Source organism: Carcharodon carcharias, chromosome 27, assembly GCF_017639515.1.
Source record: "Carcharodon carcharias isolate sCarCar2 chromosome 27, sCarCar2.pri, whole genome shotgun sequence".
Lineage (NCBI taxonomy): Eukaryota > Metazoa > Chordata > Chondrichthyes > Lamniformes > Lamnidae > Carcharodon > Carcharodon carcharias.
In genome coordinates this window covers 12,756,887-12,778,865 of record NC_054493.1, presented here as the reverse complement: position 1 = coordinate 12,778,865, position 21,979 = coordinate 12,756,887, and the positions used below count along the sequence as shown (strand labels likewise).

General features: G+C 43.0%; 1 gene segment (V, D, J or C); it reads right to left on the bottom strand.

The window, feature by feature from the left end:
* Positions 1-3,162: 3,162 nt before the first annotated feature.
* Positions 3,163-4,346, bottom strand: LOC121270265. The segment is given in 2 exon segments: positions 3,163-3,530; positions 4,295-4,346. Coding segments are annotated over 2 exon segments (420 nt in total).
* Between the last annotated feature and the right edge of the window lie 17,633 nt (positions 4,347-21,979).

Sequence of the window (21,979 nt, the reverse complement as noted above, 5' to 3'; positions counted from 1 at the left end):
CTCCTCATCATTATGTCACTTAAGTGTTTCCTTCCCAGTAAAACTCCATTCTCCTCCTGACTGCTGTAACCCAGGTATTATTGCTGGCAAAATAATAGTGATGGTGTTGATGATTATGTTGATCAATATGAGGTTGATACTGATTCATGTTCTTACGCTTTTTAATTTTAGAATGGAGCTACGAAGACACAATAGAACAGCCGGTTGATGAAATTAAGGTTGAGGAGGAAAGTAATGTCCACATTAACCTGCACCTTGAAAACAAGCGTTGTAAACCCTTACGTAGACTGGTACAGTCAGCGCTCCGGGAATCCTGCAATGTACATGTTTCACCTTATTGGCCAGAATATGCAAAGAAACACCAATCTCAATGATCGGTTTTCTTCTACGTTTGATAAAAATAACAAGATTACCCAGCTAACCATCAGTAACACGCTGATCCCAGACAACCTCATGTATTTCTGTGCCATGGACCCCACACTGCTGCAGCGCTATGGGGAAGTCCATACAAAAACCCTCACTGGCAGTTCCAGCTAGCGCTCACCGGAGGGCGCACACACACGGTTAATTCAGTTTCCACAATGAAAGTCACAGGGAGATTCTTAAAATTGCAACAGAAGACAGCACTCGATAACAGCAACCGGTGAGTTCCACTTGCATAGTCATATTGTTTTTTGATTGCACATCACATTTATAATTGACATGAAATTGACAAATCGATCCATGATGCCTTGACTCCCCTTATTGGTTTTCGATACCTTTCCCTTCCTATTTGTTCCTTAACACTCTTGTTTCAGTCTTTTCTGAAAACTGCACATTTCCTTTTTCCCGTCTCTAATATAAAAATTTTAATATTTTTCTTGTACATTAATTTGGAACGACTCCAACCCGGCTGCTTATGTAGCCAGGCTTGAATTTAATCCACATCACTGGTGAAGATTTCGCTTACTAGTGAATAATTTCCTAACTCAGACACTGTTGGCGCTGGACCGCAATACTGCATGAAGTTTGAACTACAGTTCTTGCAGAGAGGCAAATTTGGATAATTTTCGAAGGTGTGATTAGTATTGAGTTCAGTTCCTTTTTAGATAAGTGCCAAGTGTGACAACACTGCCTGCGGTAGCCCCGCCCACAGCTTCCATTTGCTGCTCTCATTCTGACCCGACTTGCCTGCCCAGCATTATTGGAAAGATTGTTGCCGCTTTTTAATGAACATCATATGGAACTATCTCAGACCACTCATTATTATAACACCCTCAATAAGTATACACTTCACTCTGGCTGCCGAAGCCAATCATTATTGATGATGAAATGATAAATATTGTCGTTGTCTTTCTCGGAATGGGGCCATCAAAATTCATCGGAGCAGTCGGTACCTGAAATGACTGTTGAAGAGGAAAGGAATATCACCATAAACTGCACTTTGGAAATAAGTGTGTCCCGGTACAGTCAGCAGCCCGGGCAGCCTCCATATTACGTGTTTTATATCAATGAAGGATAGGAAAACGGAACCCCGATTTTAAAGAGCGATTCTCTTCTACGTATGTTAAAGCTGACAAAATTACTGAGTTAACGATTAGGAAATCCTGACATTCGATACTTCAGTATATTTCTGTGCCACGAAGGCCGTATTGCTGCAGAGATATAGCGGATCCCATGCAAATACCTACACCTGTAAGTGTCACTAGAGGGCACTTAGACACTAATGAAACATAAGCAATAATTCCGTCTCCACTGTGAGAGTCACAGGGACCTTTCAAAACTGCAATAAAACACAACAGTCAGCAAGAACAGGTGAGGTCTTGCAGCATCACACTAGCAAGTCGCATGTATAATACAAAATAAACTTCAGAGATGCACCATGTCGAATCTTAAGTGACCTTCTACACTTTTATATATTTCCCTGCCTGTTACCTATCATCGCCTGATTCCATTTCCTAATCGGCATTCTTTAATCTTCCGCCTTCCAGTCTTTTATTTTAATGATATAAAACATTTGTTTCTGTTCAGCGTGTTAATTCAGAACTGCTCAAACTGAACTTCCTATAAACAAGAACTATTAAATCAGGTAAGTGACAAAACACGGAATCACTCAGACTGCCCAGCGGCAACTGGACTCTCTCAGAATACCCACCAGAGGGCGCCAGATCACGACATTTCTAACTATCGATGGTGAAAGGAGCAAAAGACAAATTGAAAACGCTTGCATTTTATTTTTGTACTCTACTGCTTTTCTTCAGTTTAGCTAAAGTTGTAAAAACAGTTTTTCATGTCCTGATGTTGAGTCCTTGCTAATGAAAACCCGCCATATGCCTCACTCTGGAGGCTTTGAACCCGCTGTTCCTGGTCAATTTAAACCGTTGAGTAGTCAATTGTTATTAAAAAAGCAATAATGTACCTTATTCCAAATGTTACCTCATCGCAAACTCAAACCCTGTAGGTTATGGATGTTTAAATTATTCATTACAAACGCAAAAAGAAAATGACAGAATTCAGCAGAAACATTAAACCACTGCTTTAAATGCAATCTGCTGAAGAGGACAGTGCTGGTAACACGGTATAAGTTGTGAGAGGGAGCGGAAGTGACTGAGGGGCCAAGAGGCCGATGCCCATCTACATATAAGTCGTCAGGCTGATCGTCTCTATAAAAAAAGTTAATCTAATCTATCTGCATGTGCACATACACATTATATATTAATATCAGAAAGATACAGATGTCCTAAAGTAAACAGCACAAGGCTAATATGAAAGCATTGTTTGTCAGGCGACGCTCCGGCATTAGCCCTATCGCCTCTAAATCTGAACTTCAGGGTTCCAGTCCTTTTCAGAGGCTTGAGTCCCAGGATCAATGCTGATACCCCAATGCAGTCTTCAGGGAATGGTGCACCGTCAGAAACACCGGCTTTCGGGTGAGACGGCAAATTGAGAGAACCTTCTGCCCTCTCAGGTGGACGTGAAAGATCACATGACTTTGGGTTATCACAAAAGGCGATATATAAATACTCAATTTTTTTCCTAAAATATCTGCATTAATATATTTAATCATATGTGTATGATGAATGAAAGTATAGGCTAGAATTAAAACTACGAGATATCGAAAATTCAAGAATCAGTTCAAACTCAGCCCCAATCAAAATGTTATAATGTTTGCCTGACACACGGTTATGATGGGTGTCGCTCTGACAGTTTTTGCACAGGTTCAACCCCGTTCTGTGTCTCTGTGGGTCTCAGTGCGCAGTAATACACCGCGGAGTCTCTCAGTTCTGTTTTAGACAGTATCAGCGGGACGGTGCGATTCACATAATCAAGCTCCGCTGAAAAACGGTTTCCCGCAACTCTTTCTGTGTTCCCACTGTATCTGCTTCTCCACAGCAGATACTCCATGGATCCGCTGGGATACTGATGGTACCAGAACAGAGAGGGATCGCTGGTGCTTGTAGCTGTATAATTACAGAATAATTGAACATCGTCTCCTTCACTGGCTGTGACTGCAAACGGTGTCTGTGAAACGGAGTCTCCTCTACAATGTCCTGTAAGAGCCCAGAGACTTGAATTACATAATGTCACTTCACTGTCAATCCCCCAGAAACGGTCTAACACCCCCAGCAGTTACCCAAGAAATAAGTCAGGACAGTTAATCATAACTATAATTCCTGCAGCTCAGGGGCTGTATCGGGAAGATCGACTGAGTAAAACATCCTTTAGTGCACATTCAGCACCTTCTAAGATCAACTTCTCCCCTTCATTTGCTGTGTTCTGAAATGAAAACTGAAAACGGTCTGTGGATTTGGAAGTCTCGGGTTTGTCAAAGTCCCTCGCTAGCTCCAGTGGGGACTGGAGTCCCAGTCCAACTCTTCTGCTCTCATTCCCTCGGAGAAGTTCGCCTACCTCCGTATTCGACAAGGTGGATCCGGATGCTTTTTCTCATTCAGGATCAGTTCATTTCTCCCCAAGTGTTGAGCGAATTGTCCTATCAAATGCAGTGCCTGACAAAGATGCGAAACACAGAGTTGGGCAACTTGTGATCTTGGAAAAACTCAGCACGTCTGGCAGCATCGGCGGAGAAGAAAAGAGTTGACGTTTCGAGTCCTCATGACCCTTCAACAGAACTCAACTGAGTTTGGGACTTTGACAAACTCAGTTGAGTTCTGTTGAAGGGTCATGAGGACTCGAAACGTCAACTCTTTTCTTCTCCGCCGATGCTGCCAGACCTGCTGAGTTTTTCCAGGTAATTCTGTTTTTGTTTTGGATTTCCAGCATCCGCAGTTTTTTTGTTTTTAACTTGTGATCTTACCGGTTAACAGAGCTGCAGCTGTGAGGAATAAATACAAAGTAACAGGAGACATGTTTGCAGAGAGCTCGAGGCAGATTTGAGCATAACGGGTTGAAGCTGAATTTGTTTTAGTCAAGAATTGGGAAGAGACCTCTGTCTCTGCTGATTGGTTCATTGCTGACCGCGTCATCAGGTGACAGCCAATCAGGTTAAAAGTCCTTTATCCGTCAATTCAACCAATCAGTTCACATCTCCTTTGATCTCCAATTCATGTTATCGGCGCGAGGAACATGGGGACATCGGAGCAGGAGCAGACCATTTAGGCCATCGAGCCTGCTCTGCCATTCAATATGATCAAAGCTGATCATCTACTTCAATGCTTTTTGCCCACACTATCCCCACATCCATTTATGTCATCAGTAATTATAAATCTGCCAATCTCTAAAAGTGAATTTGCTCACCTCGTCACAGATAATTTGCAGGGATTAAGCAGAATGTTGACCCTTTAACAGGTTCAATCTGTAAGGCAGAAATAGAGAAGAAAAACTGCTAATGTTGTTCTAGTATCAGAGCTGGAACACCCAATTAAAGGAGCTGCTCTCTGAGTATGAGAACTCTCCGCAGCCGATACGGGCGGCCAGTGGAATTTGAATAACAACAATGCGGTAAATAGATACGCCACATTTCACATGAATTATATAGTGGAAGGTAGGGAATTGCTGTTCAATGGATTTGAGTAGAATGAGAGTGTGCTGACAACTCACGGCTCAGTGATCTTGGGGTGAGTTGATCAGTAGAAATATTTACAGCATTTTTATTTTAAAAATAACCCTGTTCACAGTAACTTAACATTTAACCATTAGAACCATTGGTTTCCACTGGAAATTTATGTCTGCATTTAAAATTATGTGATGAAAGGAACTCGTCAAGCTTCCTTCGACAGCACCTTCCAAATCGTGAATCGCTTCCGCCTAGGACAGCAGGCGCATGAGAACACCACAAACTGCAAGTTCCCCTGCACATATTCCTGATTTTGCCGTTCCTTTAGTGTCGCTGTGGCAAAATCCTGGAACCCATTTTACGAATTTTCTCTTGAGGGTGTCATCAAAGGAACAGAAAATTAGACTGGTACGGAAGGGGGAGTTAAAGAACGTGAGAAATGACGAGTGCCAAATGCAAAGCGAGAAAGACAGAAAGAAAGAGATTCCGAAATAAGCCAAAATTCATTTTCTTTTTAACTCATTCGTATTTCCATTGAGCCTATTTATGTAGGTGAATTATTTGAAACACATCTTTCAATAAAAGGCCGCTGGAAACAGCCCAATTGATGAACTAAAAACAAAAAAACTGCGGATGCTGGAAATCCAAAACAAAAGCAGAATTACCTGGAAAAACAGAACTGTCGAAGGGTCATGAGGACTCGAAACGTCAACTCTTTTCTTCTCCACCGATGCTGCCAGACCTGCTGAGTTTTTCCAGGGAATTCCAATTGATGAACTTATGCTTTACTGATGATCCGGACAGTGTAAAGTTCCCTGTGTCACCGCCAGTGGGCGCCGTTGCCACATGTTCCTCGCTGTTCCGAACTGGGAATGATGGAAACAAGCCTTGTGGCACCAACGCCCGGAGGCTCAGTTCACTGATCTCGCTCTGATCCGCCTTACCTGCCCGACATTACTGCAGGAATTTCTCCCGATGTTGCCTGTTCGGAATTGGTTGCAGCAGCAGTGCAGTCGGGTGGGGATCTTTATATCCGCTCTAGTAGAAGATTCCCAGAACTGAAGAGTTACAGGTTGGCAGAGAATGAAGCGGAACCATAGGACATCGATCCTCATCATTATACTATTCTCAATTGGCATTTCCTTCCCAATTAAAAAAAAAGCTGTTTTCCTGATCTTATGTTGGTGAATTAATAACATTTTAAAATTCGTTATTGGGCATTCGTGGCAAGGCCAGCATTTGTTGCCCATCCTAATTGCCCTTGATCTGAGTGGCTTGCTAGATCATTGCAGACCAAAGTTAGGGGGGTTGCCGTGGGTCTGCCAGACCAGATTTCTTTCCAGAGAGTAAATCTGTGAACCAGATAAATCCTGCAAAGGCAGTTTTGCACAACCATTGCTGAGGCTAGATTTCAGTTCTTGATTATAAATAATTGAAATTTAACCAGCTACCATGGTTTGAACTGATTTGAACCAATTTCCCCGGAGAATTAACCTTGGTCTCCGAACAATTGCCCAGTGACAGTATCACTAGGCTACCATCTCCCTATACTGACGATGTTGAAGAAGGGGATATTCTTGATGTTGACTCTTATTTTATTTTAGAATGGAGCCACAAGCACAATGTGCAACTGGCTGTTCCCGAATAGACTTTTGAAGAAGAAAGCAATGTCATACTTTTCTGCACCGTGAATATAAGATATCCTAACCTTACTGTGTTCTTAAATGGTCAGTATTCAGGGCACCATCCATGAAACATGGCTTAAATTATCGTAGGGACAATGAACAGGAAACTGGACTTCACTGGCCGATTTCCCTCTACCTTTAAGAAAACAACCAAGATTGCAAAGCTTTTGGACAGCATTGTCCTAATCCCCAACAGCACCATATATTTCTGTGCCTTGTGCCCCACGCGGCTGCAGTTATAAAGTGGATCCTGGATAAAAGCCTACACTGTCAGTTCCGGCCAGCTCCCACCAGAGGCCTTTTTCACTCCCATAAACAGAGCAACAATTCATTCTCAATACTGAATTTCAGGACAGATTCTTTAACCGGTAAACTGAATTTATAAACTCTTCAAGAACATGCGAATTCCCACTGCAGAATTGTATTAATTTGATGTTTCTACTTGTATTTATATGAAAAATGTCTCAAATTCAGCTGTGCAACCTTAATGGACCTTTCGTCCTTCAATGTTATTTCCATGTCTGTCCCGTCTCATCGACTACCTCCATTTTTCTTTGACAATTTACTTACTTCAGTCGGTAGTTTAATGATGCAAACTTTTGTTTCTGCGATGCATACTAATTCAGCTGCACCAGCAGAGATTCACAGAAACAGGAGCTGCCAGGTCAATTGAATGAATAACAGCGAAATGTTTCAAATCCTGCACTGAAATATCAGAAGGCAGGAACAGAAGAGGTAACGGCAACAGTAGGGCATTCGGATCTGGAGCCTACTCCGCAATGCAATCAGGTCATGGCTGATCTGATCTCTGTCTTAATTCCACGTCCCCGCCCGCTCCTCATGTCCCTTGACACAACATTGGTTCAAAAGTCTGTCTAACTCAGCCTTAAAAATATTCAATAACTGAGCTTCCATTTTCTGTGGGAAGAGAATTCCAAACACTAATGACCTTCCAAGAAAATGAATCCCTCCCATTTCCACCTTAAATGGGAGATCTCTTATTTTGAAACTGTCCCTGCCTAGTTGTAAGATTCCTTCACGATGGGAAATGCTCTCGGCATCCACCCAGTCAAAGCCCTACAGAATCTGCTTTGTTTCACTAAGATCACTTCTCATTCGCCTAAACACCAATGAGTACAGGCTTAGCCTGCTCAACCTTTTGTCATAAGACAACCCCTTCATCTCAGGAATCAGCCTGGGAACCATCCCTGAATTGTCATTTCTCTACATATTCTCCATGTCTCATTGTTTTCCAGCAAATGTGCGGGGCAGGGCCCATATTCCAACCCATTCACCGACCCCTCTCTTCTCTCCACCCATCTAACTGGGTGTAACCCACACGGAAGTAATCACAATGCTTTCTATTGACAGCGGGCGCTTGGCTTATGGGTGGTCAACTGAACGCGTGGGAAATGTCCCTGGAAACATGATGACTAGTGTCCGGGTGGTAAAGGTGAGAGCACTGTCGACAACAAATTGACTAGAAATAAACCAAATCCATTAACAATCCTTGCTTGCCAGGTACAAAAACCAGAAAAAAGGTTTCATTCCCATCCCGTTCCTGAAGCCGACTAATTCGCTCTTTAAGGGCTCTGACTGGGCCAGGTTGGTGACTGTCCATTCAGTGACAGCCAGATCAGCATCCACCCATGCCACAGTGTCACTGGGGAGACAAGGAAGTGACGTCAGAGCACCCTGAGACACGTCATCAGGTTATTAAGTGTGGGATTAGAACGGGTGTCTTCAAATATCAAATCCCCCTTTCCTCTACAGGGTGACAATGAGTTTGCTCAACATCTGGTTTCTGTGGGGAACATTCCTGACAGGAAATTGTGGACATGCCATCTTTTCTCTCATCTCCAAAAAAATGGGTTGAATCTGAATTTTGAATATATCCGTGCATCTTTTTCTGTTTGAACATGTTTTTCAGTTCTGAGTCACGGAGATTCTGTCACTCAGCCGCTGTCCCCAGGTGTTAAGACAGAGGGAGAAGCGGTGAACTTAAGCTGTACCTATGATACGACAAAGAACAACTATTATTTATACTGGTGCCGACAATAAACAGACTCCGAGCCCAATTATATGCTGGGGAAATACTCAGGGGGTAATGAATATAAAGCAAATTTTGTCAGACACCGTTTCTCTAATGAGCTTCAGATCGCGAAGAAATTAATCAGTTTGACCATCTCGGGTCTGCAGCTGACTGATTCTGCCGTCTATTACTGCACTTTCAGACTCACAGTGATGGAAGCAGTCTCACCCCTGTACAAAGACTGCCTTTGCACTGTAAGTGTGAGTTCCTGACTGTTGAGGTTTGTACAGAATCTCGGGCAGATGCAACCACAATGTGCAGAGGCGCTGTCAGACTCTCAAACACACACCGAGAGGAAACCAATTTCGCCTCGGATCAAACTGTCACCCAACTGTTTCCAGGAGCAGCCAAGATAACAAACTGTGGGATGTAATTGGACCTACAGATCATAACAGAAACAATGTACCAGTTAAACCTCCCTCCCTATTACTGATCAGCTGTGTACGCCTTTATAGTCAGGGTGGGATTTCATGATCATCTCCGAGAAAGAGGCTATTCACCCTTAAATATTCCTGAAACATGGCCGGCAACTGTCACAGAAGGAACAGAAGGGCTTCCGCCATGTTTGTGTGACGCACAGTCGGCCATGTTTTTTTGACGTGCAGACAGTCATGTTTGTGTGACACCCAGTCGGTCATGTTTGTTTGACGTGCACTCGATCATGTTTGTGTGACATTCTCTAGTCCTGAAGTCCCCCTTTGCCCTTTGCCGCCCTTTCCGTGCCTGCCTGTAATATTGAGCAACCTTGCTCCCATCTTCTCTTTCACTTTCCCGGAGCCTGTGACAGCGGCCTGTTCACAAGGTTTATTTGAGTGTGTTGCTTGGTCACAGGCAGTTTACACACCCTGAACAGATTTCACAAGGTAGTGACTGTGATTTCTCAAATTAATCCCAAGCACAGAGCAGCTCCTTCCCCTTCTCCCCTGACTACTTTCACCTCGTACTAGAATAACCTTAAAGTTGACAACTTATCTGCCTTGTTCACATGTTTCCAGCTGCCACGCCGGGACTCGTTCCATGGTCTTCCTTGTTTTTATAAACGCGATGGCTATTTCAGACCAGCTCCTGTGTTCTTGGAGTCTAGCAAATCCCCCATTGCCGCCCTCCCCACGCTTCCCCTCCCCACCCGCCGACTCCGCTTACTCTTCAGAAATGCCTCCTCTTACGTTTTTCTGCTGTTCATAAACACAATCGCTCTCCACCAGATTGGTGATATCGTTGCTGGTAATGAAAATGTTAAAGGAAATAAGACTGTGTGTTCGTTGTTTCAAAAGCCACCATGTAAAGGAAAAAGAAAGTCTCAAAAATGAAAATCTGGAAAGGGCGACAAGGCTGGAACCCGAGTAAGAAATTTCCTCTCTGTTAGTGAGCCTATTCATCCCATTCCTGATTCACTTCAGCCGGGCAAAATGTCTCACTTTGTTAGTTTCAGTCAGATATTCACCAGGATGTTGCCTGGGATGAAACATTTAAGCTATGAAGAGAGGTTGGATAGACTTGGGTTGTTTTCGTTGGAGCAGAGAAGACTGAGGGACGACCTGATCGAGGTGTACAAGATTATGAGGGGCATGGACAGAATGCATGGGGAGCAGCTGTTCCCTTTAGTTGAAGGGTCAGTCACGAGGGGACATAAGTTGAAGATGAGGGGCAGGAGGTTTAGGGGGAATGTGAGGAAGAACCTTTTTACCCAGAGGGTGGTGACGGTCTGGAATGCGCTGCCTGGGAGGGTTGTGGAAGCGGGTTGTCTCGCATCCTTTAAAAAGTACCGGATGAGCATTTGGCACGTCATAGCATTCAGGACTATGGGCCAAGTGCTGGTAAATGGGATTAGGTTGGTAGGTCAGGTGTTTCTCACGTGTCGGTGCAGACTCCATGGACCAAATGGCCTCTTCTGCACTGTGTGATTCTGTGATTCTGTGATTATGTGACATTAATCGAAATGTTTGATTTGATATTTGGATAAGGGGCTCATATTTCCCCCCGAAAAATCATCAACAAAGCACTCTGATGGCGGTAAGAGATAATTTCAAACTGACGAAGTGTGCAGTCTGAATGTAAATGGAGATGTGCAGCTAATTACCGTCACTGCCAGTAATCAGACAGAGGTAGTAGACAGGAGGTGGGTTTGTGAATCTTCTGCAAGGAACATACTTAGGGGAGATTTCCTTTCGTCACTTTAGAAATCTCTGAGCTCCCACAATCCTCTGCAGTAGAGAATGCCAAAGATTCACGATCCTTTGAGTGAAGAAATTTCCCTTCGTATCAGCCCTAAATATAGGCTGCTTATTCTGATTATGAGTCCTCTTCTCAATTTGCCAACCAGCTGGAAGATTGACTCAGCATTTACCATTTGGATTCGCTTCAGCATTTTTCATGCTTCAATTAGATCACCTCCCTTTCTTCTGAACTCTAGGGAATAGAGGTCTAACCCATTCAATCTCTCGTCATAGAAAAGCCTGTTAATCTCAGAAACAGTCGAGTGAATCATTGTTGCACTAATTCTGGGGCAAAGCTGCCCTGCCTTTGGTAAGGAGGCAAAAACTGCAAACCCACAACTCCAGGTGTCATCTCAGCGACCCTCTGTAACTTGAGTTAAACTTCGTAACCTTGTTCGTTAATGCCTTTGTGATTAAAACTAATATACCATTTGAATTCCCAATTGATTGCTGGAAAGTGATTCACATACATGGATGCCCAAGTCAATCTGAATGCAAATATTTCCCAGTCTCACACCCTTCCAAAAATATTGTTTGCTTTAGTTTTCGTACCAGGATGGATGAAGTCACACTATGATAGACTGGATCCCATCTGCCAGGTTCTTGCTCACTTATCCCTACAAATATTGTCCCACTTCCCATGAGTTCATATCCTCCTCCACCCAAATGTTTCCAAAGCGGCTGAAAAAAGAAACTGCAGAATTCAATCGGATGACAGGTCGACCATCGAATGAATGGGCTGGTTTAATGTCCTGCTTCTGTTCAGCAGTTTATCCCTCAATTTTTGGACAGATATTTAGATTATTGCAGAGAAAGATGTTCTTGTAATGCAGACGTCAGTCTTCCAGGGTCTTTTGACATTATCGCTACGCCACCGTCTCGCATACCTACAAAAATAAAACGGCAATTACGTACTTGCATCGCCTTGAACCTGGCTCGCCGTGCCCATGATCCAACAATAATAATGAAAGGAACAGAAAAACATTGAATAAAGCAGCAGATCAGTTAGGGAATCGTAAGAACTCTTAGTCGCTTAGATCACTTAGGAAAGCATTGAATTGTGGGTGTCGGTCACTTTCAGCTGTTGACTGTCTTGTATTACACTGTGATTACTTTATGATGTGTTGCAATATTTCCAGGACTGTTGACCTCCTTCTTTTATTCTGTTCTGCACGCTTAACAAAACTTCTCCAATTCTCAGACGGAGCTAGCACAAACATGGTTTGAAAAATGATAATAACTGTGAAAATATTGAGATTAATGCTGTCATGTTCCCCATTTCCTAAGAGGCACTTGGTAGAAACATTTGCTCAAGTTTACAAAGCGCCTGAGGAATTCGCTTGAACTCACATATTTCCTCGGAGATTTTTTTTCTGACTTGTATAACTGCCACCCTGCGATTTTCGTTTTCCCGCTCAAAAAAAACTAGTCATCAAAACCCTGTTGTCTCAGACGTGGGTAAAGGGAAGATGGAGGAGAGCAGATTAATGAGTCAAATTATCAGAAAAGGGAAGGCGAGCTTTGGATCCAGTCCAATGTTGTACACTCGGAACTAAAGAGCCTCTTGAGGGGCTGCGCACAGACATGTGCACAGAATTTGCTTACTTGGAATACGCAGCGCCGCAAGGGCCGGTCCTGACGCCAAGTCGAGTAACTGACATCATTTGGACCGGTGTTAGGTGAAAAACAGAAAAAGGTGTGGACAGGCCCACAAGTTGCCATAATTAATGAACTATTTCCATCAACAATTACAGAAAGCAAAGTACGGCCCAGTCCATCAAGACTGTCTCGCAGTAGGAATGAAGTAAATTGGAATTACAGTCACTATTGTAATGTAGGAACTCGTCAAATTATGCACAGCAAGCTCCCACAAAGAGCAATGTGATCATTTGTTTCAGTGATGCCGTTTGAGGTTTAAATGCACGGGAGAGCTGCCCTGCGCTTTTACACAATAGGCGGCGAGCTGTGTAAGGTCCTCCTCGGGGAGGGGGTGGGTATGGTGTTGCAGACGGAGCCTCTAATTAATAGCTCATCCGAAAAATGGCACCACAGACATTGCAGCCTCCCTTCATACTGGCAGTAGAAGTGTCAGCCTGGGTTATGTGCTCACGTCTCTAGAGTGGGGCCTGAACACACATTTCTGACAGAGAAATAGAATGGTGAGATGGAACAGTTACACTGAGCTGCGGATACCACTTCCCCACAGGGGCGGGTTTCCTTGAACTGGCAGTTCTACGTCACTGGAGTTTTTGTACAGCGAAGGATGAATTTTAAACCAGTGTGTTGCTCAGCACGCAGAAGTATATGGCGATGTCCTGGATTTCTGCTTGAGTGATCGTTAAAGGAAACTCCTTTCCTTCGTCAGGCTGGCCGGCCTCGAATTTCCCTTTGGCAAAATCTGCATCGCTTTTATTAGTTATATGTCGATACAAAATGAAAGGAGGATCCTGGTTCGTGTGATGTCTGTACCAATACAGATCGGGATTACGGTGACTTGTTGTGTAGCTACAGTCTATTTTCATACGATCTCCTTCAGTAATATCCAGTGTGCTCTGAGGCTGGGATACAGAATCTGCCTGAATCACACCTGAAATAAAACATAACGAAATGTTGAATGCAAAACTGAGATGAAAAGTCTATTAACATTACATTACTGCAAACGGATAAAATGATATGGCTGGACCTACCGAACATCAGCCACAATATAACCAGATGACGATGCGGCATGAGCCTCATTATATCCTCAGTAACAATCTCTTCGAATAGCAGCTATATTTACTGTTGCAATCTGTTAAATTAAGAAACTGCTGTACAGAAAGCTATGACGTAAGGGGAGTAGGGTGGCGGGGGCTGGAGTAAGTACATCGTGTAATTCTTTTCCAATAAGAAGTTGCGAATGAGTTAACTGGATATTCGCATTTTGACTCGAGTGCTGACTGGCCAGATATAGTTTCTCTACTTCCTCCTACAACGCCTAATCGCATCATTCAGAATGCCACTCAGTAGGTGGAAGGAGGAGGGGACAACGTTTGGCGGCTGGGGGGAACTATTCTGGATGGGGTTTGTGTTTGGCAATTCGCCCCTCCCTCCCCTCCTCAGACTTCTTGGTCAGAAGAGAAAATAATGAGGTCATTTAAAGAACAATTGTACATTCTTCATGTTGCAGGAGGGAAATAGCGAACCAGAGAAACTAGGAGAGGGAATAACAGGACTGAAAAAGACGGAAGAGACACAAATAATGAAGGGAAGGGTGAATAAGAGACACTGAGGAAGAAATCACACGATGATTGTCATAAGGGAAGCAGCTGCTTTTCCCAGTGTTGTTCTAGCCATTGCCCAGTTATGGGCGATGGTGGCAAGATCGGCATTTATTGCCCATCCCACGCTTCACATAAGAATGTTATGATGAGCCTTCTCCTCCAACCGCCAGAGTGTGTATGGTGAAAGTGCTCCACAGTACAGCTTACACCGGAGTGAGAATTGACTGTGGTTTGTAGGATTAATTGATAACACAGTACATAAAGAGGTCATTTGATTAAGCTTGAAGCCTGCAGGAGTTATCCAATAAACCCCAGGCTATTTTCTTTTTTCGTAGACCTGCATGTTTCATTTTGAAACATTTATCCAATTGCTTAATATTGTACCTGCTACCATCATTCTTTCAGGAAGGCTTTCAAGATCACAATAACTCGCCTTGAAACAACTCATCAATCCTCACACACACCCTTTATCCCCGCCCTCCCCGGAATGATTAACTTAAATCGATACCATCTGATTATCGACAGTCCTGCCAGAAGAAATGATTTCCTCTCATGTACTTTATAAGAAAATTTTCATAGCTTTGGTCACGTCAATTAAAATTCCCTTAGTTTCTCTGTTCCATGGGAAAAAAAGGTTTCTCGATTCACTCGAGCTAAATGATATCCGTACTCCTTGACAGCATCGTGTTAGAACATGAAAAATGTGTTTTTCATCATTTTCTCAATGAGAAATTTTATTTTTGAAGAGTCGCTCCGTGGCAGATGCCTTTGCTTATCTCTCCAGCTTTTCTCTGGTAAAACGATGTTTTTGTACGGAGTAGAGCGGCTTTGTCACACTGTGACCCTCAATCCGCAGAAATAGATGGCGCTGTCTTTAGGCTCTGCTATAGAAATTGACAAACGAAAAACTTGATAATGACGGAAATGACGAGCATCGAATTTTCCGTTCGCAAACTCGACATCCCTGCACCTGGTTTTATCACGGTACAACAGAAAAAGGGATGCCTGGTTCGGCTGCAGCCGGTACCAGTAGCAACCTGGATCATTAGAACTGGAGTTGTACTCACAGTTCAATTGCAGATTACCTTCCTCATGTACCTTCAACTCATGTTATCTCTGCACTACCGAACTCCCTTGGGTTTTACCTGTAAAATAATATAGAAAACAGTAGTTAACACACTTAGTGATTACGAGCATTCCAGTCCACAATTACAGTATAACTATTATAAGGGGCGTTTGGATAATTTACACTAGAGAAAGGAAATCATTTTAATACTTACAGATTGGAAGGGGAAGAATGATAAGTCACATCAAAACAGGGTTCACATGTCCCTGTATACCTATTACAAAGGAGATCTGGAACAGCTCAACAGGCGTCAGCTCTAAAGTCCTGGCAAAATATTCCTGACTCTAATGTTAAAGTCTTGCCGAGCACGTGCTTAATCAAGGTTTGCTTCCTTGGCACACGATCAACTTAATGACATCCGGAAAGTTGCTCAGTTACAAACAGCAGAAATTACCAGGTGATAGACGTAAGCAAGAAACAAAAGCAGTTAGCGTCAGTCCGGTTGGGACAGCAAAGGTCACTAGTGTGCATGCTTACGTCATTCTAGTGGAACACTAGGTGCCACAAAACCCACTGTAATATAAATAGACACATAATCAGGAGTATTATAAATAAATGTTTAGTGTCGTACTGCAATAACTGAGGCAGACATTGTGTAATATAAATGAAAGCAATGTTTCAAATATTTTAAACAGAGACATATTCTAAGTAAGTGCTAACTCAGTGCATTGTGAGATAAGCATGGTATACCGGAGTGAAAACTGAAAAAGCATCTAGTGTAAATTAAACGAAGACACGATTTAGTGCTGATATAACTGCACAACCAGTGGTGAAGTTCAACACTGACCGACCCTGGTCTAACATAAAGAAACAATGTCTTCAATGCACTACTCACTAATACAAGGTCTAGTGTAAAATAAAGATAGAAATGGTCTACCGCCGTAAACAATGTTAAAGGATACACGTCTATTTTAATGTAAACAATGGCATTGGCTTGTGCTGTGAAAACTGAGATAGGGTCTTGCGCAATATAAGCAACCACATGGTTTGAAGCAGAGCATAGAAAAAGCGCTACGCATAAGAGAACGACTCACATAGTTCAGTGCTAACAAAGAAATGTCATCTAATGCAATAATTGCTTAGGCACAGTCCAGCATAATACAAATAGCGACATGCTCTACTGTCGTAAAAACAGGCAAGGCCGAATCTTTTATAAGTTGAAACACACATTCTAGTGCATTAATATCTATGGCACAGTTTTGTGTAATACGAACAGAGATCATATTCTTACACCAATAACTGAGATAGGATTAGTGTAACTTAAACAGTTCAACAATGTAATGTAATATGTAGAACAGCATCTACTGCAATATAAACGTGGCTGGAAGCTTGTGTAATATGAACAAGGACAGAGTCTAGAGGCAGGCCCTCAATTATTGTAAACAGTGACTTTATCCAATCCAATAGTGACGAATACCCAGAGCAACATACGAAGTGTCATGCTATTGCTTAATATAAACAGGAACAGGGTCTACTGGCATTTTAACCGAGACATGGCCGACTGCACGATTAACTGAATCATCCCCCAGTGTAATATATCTGAAGCATAATTTAATTCATTAATGTCTAAGACCTGGCCGACTGTAATGTCAGAAGGGATGTGTTGGATGGCAATAATAAACTGACGCCGGTTCCGCCCGAAAGCAAACAGACACATGGTCGAGTGGAGTAACAATTAAGAGATGGCCTGACACATGTTAAAGAGTAGAAGGAGCTGAGATAGACACGGGTGCAAAGACGCAAGAGACAAGTCCAACATAGAATAACATGTGATCTCGTGCAGCAACAACGGAACTGCACTGAGACCGAGTCTGTAGGAGATAGAACAATGGCATGGTGTTCTGGGATATTATGTCAGAAACATGATATAGTTTGATATGAAATCAGATAAATGTCCGGGGTAATATGGACAGAGAGAGAATCTAGTATAATGAAAACTGAAATAAGGCCTGGAATAATATGCAAATGGACACTTCGCAGTTTACAACAAAGACAGGATGCAAGTTAACAGAACTATAGCCTAGTGCAGTATTAAATAAAGCAGGACCTAGTGTGATACGAGCAGGGGACGATTCTCATGCTGTAGTAAAATACCACTTAGTCTAATATAAACAGAAATATGATGTGTTTTAAAATGATCAGAGGCATGGTCTAGTGAATTAAAAACTGAGAGAGGACACCCTTTAAAAACAGTGGCATCGTCTAATACATTTTTAACATAGCCTGCTGAAATACAAAGGAAGGTATGGTCCTACTGCCATCGGGTGGATGCTGAATGCAATGACCCTAGTTCGCCGATGCCACAACGTTAATGGAAATGATAGCTCTCAGGAGGACTCTAAGATTCTGTAAAGGAATACAAACCGGTAAAGTGTGGAAGCAGCACAGAAGACGGACTAAGCGTGAAATTCTGCACTTGGTAGTGGTGCTGAGGGGACGGGGGGACAGGGCATTACTTATAGATCACGGAAAGTTAAAATTCTGGCACAGTATGCGGTTAGGAAATCAAATGGTATGTTAGCCATTTTAGAAAGGGATTAGAGTATAAGAGTTTAGAAGTCTTACAGCAATTGTATAAGGCCTTGGTGAGATTACCTCGGGTACAGTGTACAGTTTTGGTCTTCAAACCTAAGGAAGTATGTATTTGCCTTAGAGAGGATGTGACAAAGGTTGACCACATTAATTCCTGGGATGAGGTGCTTGTCTCATGATGAGAGGTTAAGTCGGCTTTGCACACATTTCACTGAACTTTTAAAACTTTTTTTTAAAGGATGCGGGCTTCGTTGACTGGGCCAGCATTTTTTGCCCATCCCTAACTGCCCTTGACAAGGGGTTCGTGAGCTGCCTTGCGGAATCGCTGAAGTCCCTGTGGTGCAGGTACACCCAGAGTACAATAACAGATGGGTTTCCAGGATTTTGACCCAGCGACAGTGAAAGACCGGTGATATTCTCCCAAGTTAGGATGCTGGGTGTCTTGGATGGGATGATTCCTAATGGTGGCAATCCTATGTATCTGCTGTCTTGCCCTTCTTGCTAGTCGTGGTCCTGAGTTTGGAAGTTGCTGTCTAAGGAGCCTTGGTGAATTCCTGCAGTGCAGCTTGTTGATGTGCGTCGGTGGTGGAGGGAGTGAATGTTTGTTGATGGGGTGTCAAACAAGTGGGTTGTTTGATCAGGGGCCGTATCAAGCTCCTTGATTGCGGTGCTCATCCAGACAAATGGAAATTATTCCAACACACCCGTGACTTGTGCCTTGTGGATAGTGGACAGGCTTTAGTGAGTCAGGAGGTGAATTACTTGACATACGACTCCTAGCTTCTGGCCTGCTCTTGCAGGCATAGTATTCCTGCGGCTAGTCCAGTTCAGTTTCTGGTCAATGATAACACCCAGGATGTTGATATGTGGGGATTCTGAGATGGCAATGCCTTTGCACGTCAAGAGGCAATGGTCAGATTCTTTCTTGTTGGAGATGGTCATTGCCTGGTACCTGTGTGGTGTGAATGTTACTTACCACTTATCAGCCCAAGTCTGGACATTGGCTAGGTCTTGCTGCATTTGGACATGGACTGCCTCAGTGCCTGAGGAGTCGTGAATGGTGCTGAACATTGTGTAATCATCAGTGGACCTCATCACTTCTAACCTTCTCATCTAAGTAAGGTCATTGATGAAGCAGCTGAAGATGGTGGGGCTGAGGGTACGACCCTGAGGAACTCCTGCAGTGATGTCCCAGAACTGAGATGATTGGCTTTTAACAGCCACAACGATCTTCTTTTGTGCTGTGTATGACTCCAACCAGCGGAGAGCTTTCCCCCAAATACCCGTTGATTCCAGTTTTGCCAGGGCCTCTTGACGCCACACTCAGTCAAATGCTGCCTTGATGTCAAGGGCAGTCTCTTTCAACTCTTCTCTGATAATAATGAGAGGGGATCTCACATATAATTCTTAAGGGGCTGCGAGGATTTCGGCTTCACCGGGGAATCTAGTACCAAGGCTCACAGTCTCAGCATACAGGGTTGACAATTTGGGACTGAGGTTTCTGTACCCATTGAACCGTGGGGTTTCTGGTGACAAAAAGAATTAAGGAATATGGGGATATTCCTGTAACTTGGAACTGAGGCAGAACATGAACCATAAATTTACTGCTTGGTGGTGAGGACTCGAATGGTTGATTGCCTAATATATTCCTATATCGTATATTTTTATGTAGAACTGTCTCATTATTTTTTACATAAATAGAGAAACGTGGCTGAGTGCAATCATTCGTGTTCCAGTGTCTAGTGTAATATAAACAAAAATATGATTTGGTACAGTGCAACTGAGATAAGTTCGAGCGGACTAAGGACAATGACATGCTCTTGTACAGTAATGACAGAGATAGGTCCTTGTGCACTATGATCAGAAGCTCCGTTCGGCTGCCAGTACGTGTCTACAGATTTCAAATGCGCCACTACAGCACTGCCTCATTATTTCTACAGCACATTTTTATTTTCAGCACTAGTTGAAAATTTGACATTGTAATTAATGTACAAATGCTGTGCAAGTCATTGATTATCGTATTAGCAAGTCAACAGACACTGACCGACCACCCCATCACGTTCCACAGGAGGTAAAATAGGTTCTAAGTGCACTACTTGAAGATGAGCTTCATGCACAGAAACATCAACGACAGAGGAAAGTGTCTCAGACCCCAGCAATGTATCTTTGGTTACTTAAGGTCAAGAGGGGGATATTGACCAATATATTGTGTAGGACCATGCGAGCTTTAAGTCCTACCAGAACAGCCAAGGTTCATGATCTCTCCGAAAAGATAGCACCTTTTCAATAACCCGATTAGAATTCTGGTAGTTATGCTCAGGTTCTGAATTTGAGGTGGAATCCACAATGATATGACTCTCAAATCAGCACAATCAGAAAGGAATAATTGGCAATCTACTTGTGCGAGGCTCCTTGGGGATGAGCGACCATAATATGATAGAATTCTTCATCAAGATGGAGAGTGACGTAGATGATTCTGAGACCAGGGCCCTGAATCTTAATAAAGGAAACTACAATGGTTTGAGGCGCGAGTTGGCTATGATGGATTGAGAAACAATACTTAAAGGGACAAAGGTGGATAGGCATTGGCAAACGTTCAAACAGCGCATGGGTGAACTGAAACAATTGTCTATTCCTGTCTGGCGCATAAGTAAAATATGAAAGGTGGCCAAACCATGGCTTACAAGGGAAATTAGAGTTTGTATTAGATCCAAGGAAGAGTCATACATATTGGCCAGAAAAAAAACAACAGGCTTGAGGTTTGGAAGCACTCTAGAATTCAGCAAAGGAGGACCAAGCGATTGATTAAGAAGGGGAAAATAGAGTCGGAAAGTAAGCTTGCGGGGAACATAAAAACTGACTGTAAAAGTTGCTCTAGGTATGTGAAGAGAAAAAGATTGGTGACGACAAATGTAGGCCCCTTATAGTCAGAAACAGGGGAATTTATAATGGGGAACAAAGAAATGGCCGACCAACTAAATACATACTTTGCCTTCAAAATGGAGGACACAAATAACATACTGGAAATGTTGGGACACACAGGGTTTAGTGAGATCGAGGAACTGAAAGAAATCAGTATTAGTCCGGAAATGGTGTTGGAGACATTGATGGGATTGATGGCCGATAAATCCCCAGGGCCTGATAATCTACCTCCCAGAGGACTTAAGGAAATGGCCCGAGAAATAGTGGATGCATTGGTGGTCATCTTCCGAGATTCTATAGACTCTGGAACAATTCCTGCAGATTGGAGGGTAACTAATGTAACCCCACTATTTAAAAAGGGAGGTAGAGAGAAAAAAGGGAGTTATAGACCAGTCAGCGAAAATTCTAAACGCCCATTATAAAAATTTAATAGTTGAGCACCTGGAAAACAATGACAGAATTGGACAGAGTCAGCATGGATTTACAAAAGGGAAATCATGCTTGACAAATCTACTAGAATTTTTCGGGAATGTAACTAGTAGAGTTGATGAAGGGGAGCTAGTGCATATGGTTTATCTGGACTTTCAGAAGGCTTCGACAAAGTCCCACATAAGGGATTAGCGTGTAAAATTAAAGCACATGGGATTGGGAGTAGTGTTTTGAGATGGATAGAAAACTGTTTGGCAGACAGGAAACAAAGAGGTGGAATAAATGGGCCTTCTTCTGAATGGCAGCAGTGATTTGTGGGGTACCGCAGCGATCGGTATATATTAATAATTTAGATGAAGGAGCTAAATGTAATTTCTCCAAATTTGTCGATGACACAAAGTTGGGTGGGAGGGTGAGCTTTGCGGAGGATGCAGAGATGCTTCAGTAAGATTTGGAAAAGTTGAGTGAATAGGCAAATGCATGGCAGATGCAATATGATGTGCAAAAATGTGACGTTATCCACTTTGGTAGCAAAAACAATAAGGCAGGTTATTATCTGAATGGCTATACATTGGAAGGGGAATGTGTAACGAGACCTGGATGTCCTCGTGCATCAGTCGTTGAAGGTAAGCATGCAGGTACACCAGGTGGTAAAGAAGGCAAATGGTAAGTTGGCCTTCATAGCGACAGGATTCGAGTACAGGAGCAGGGTGTCTTGCTGCAA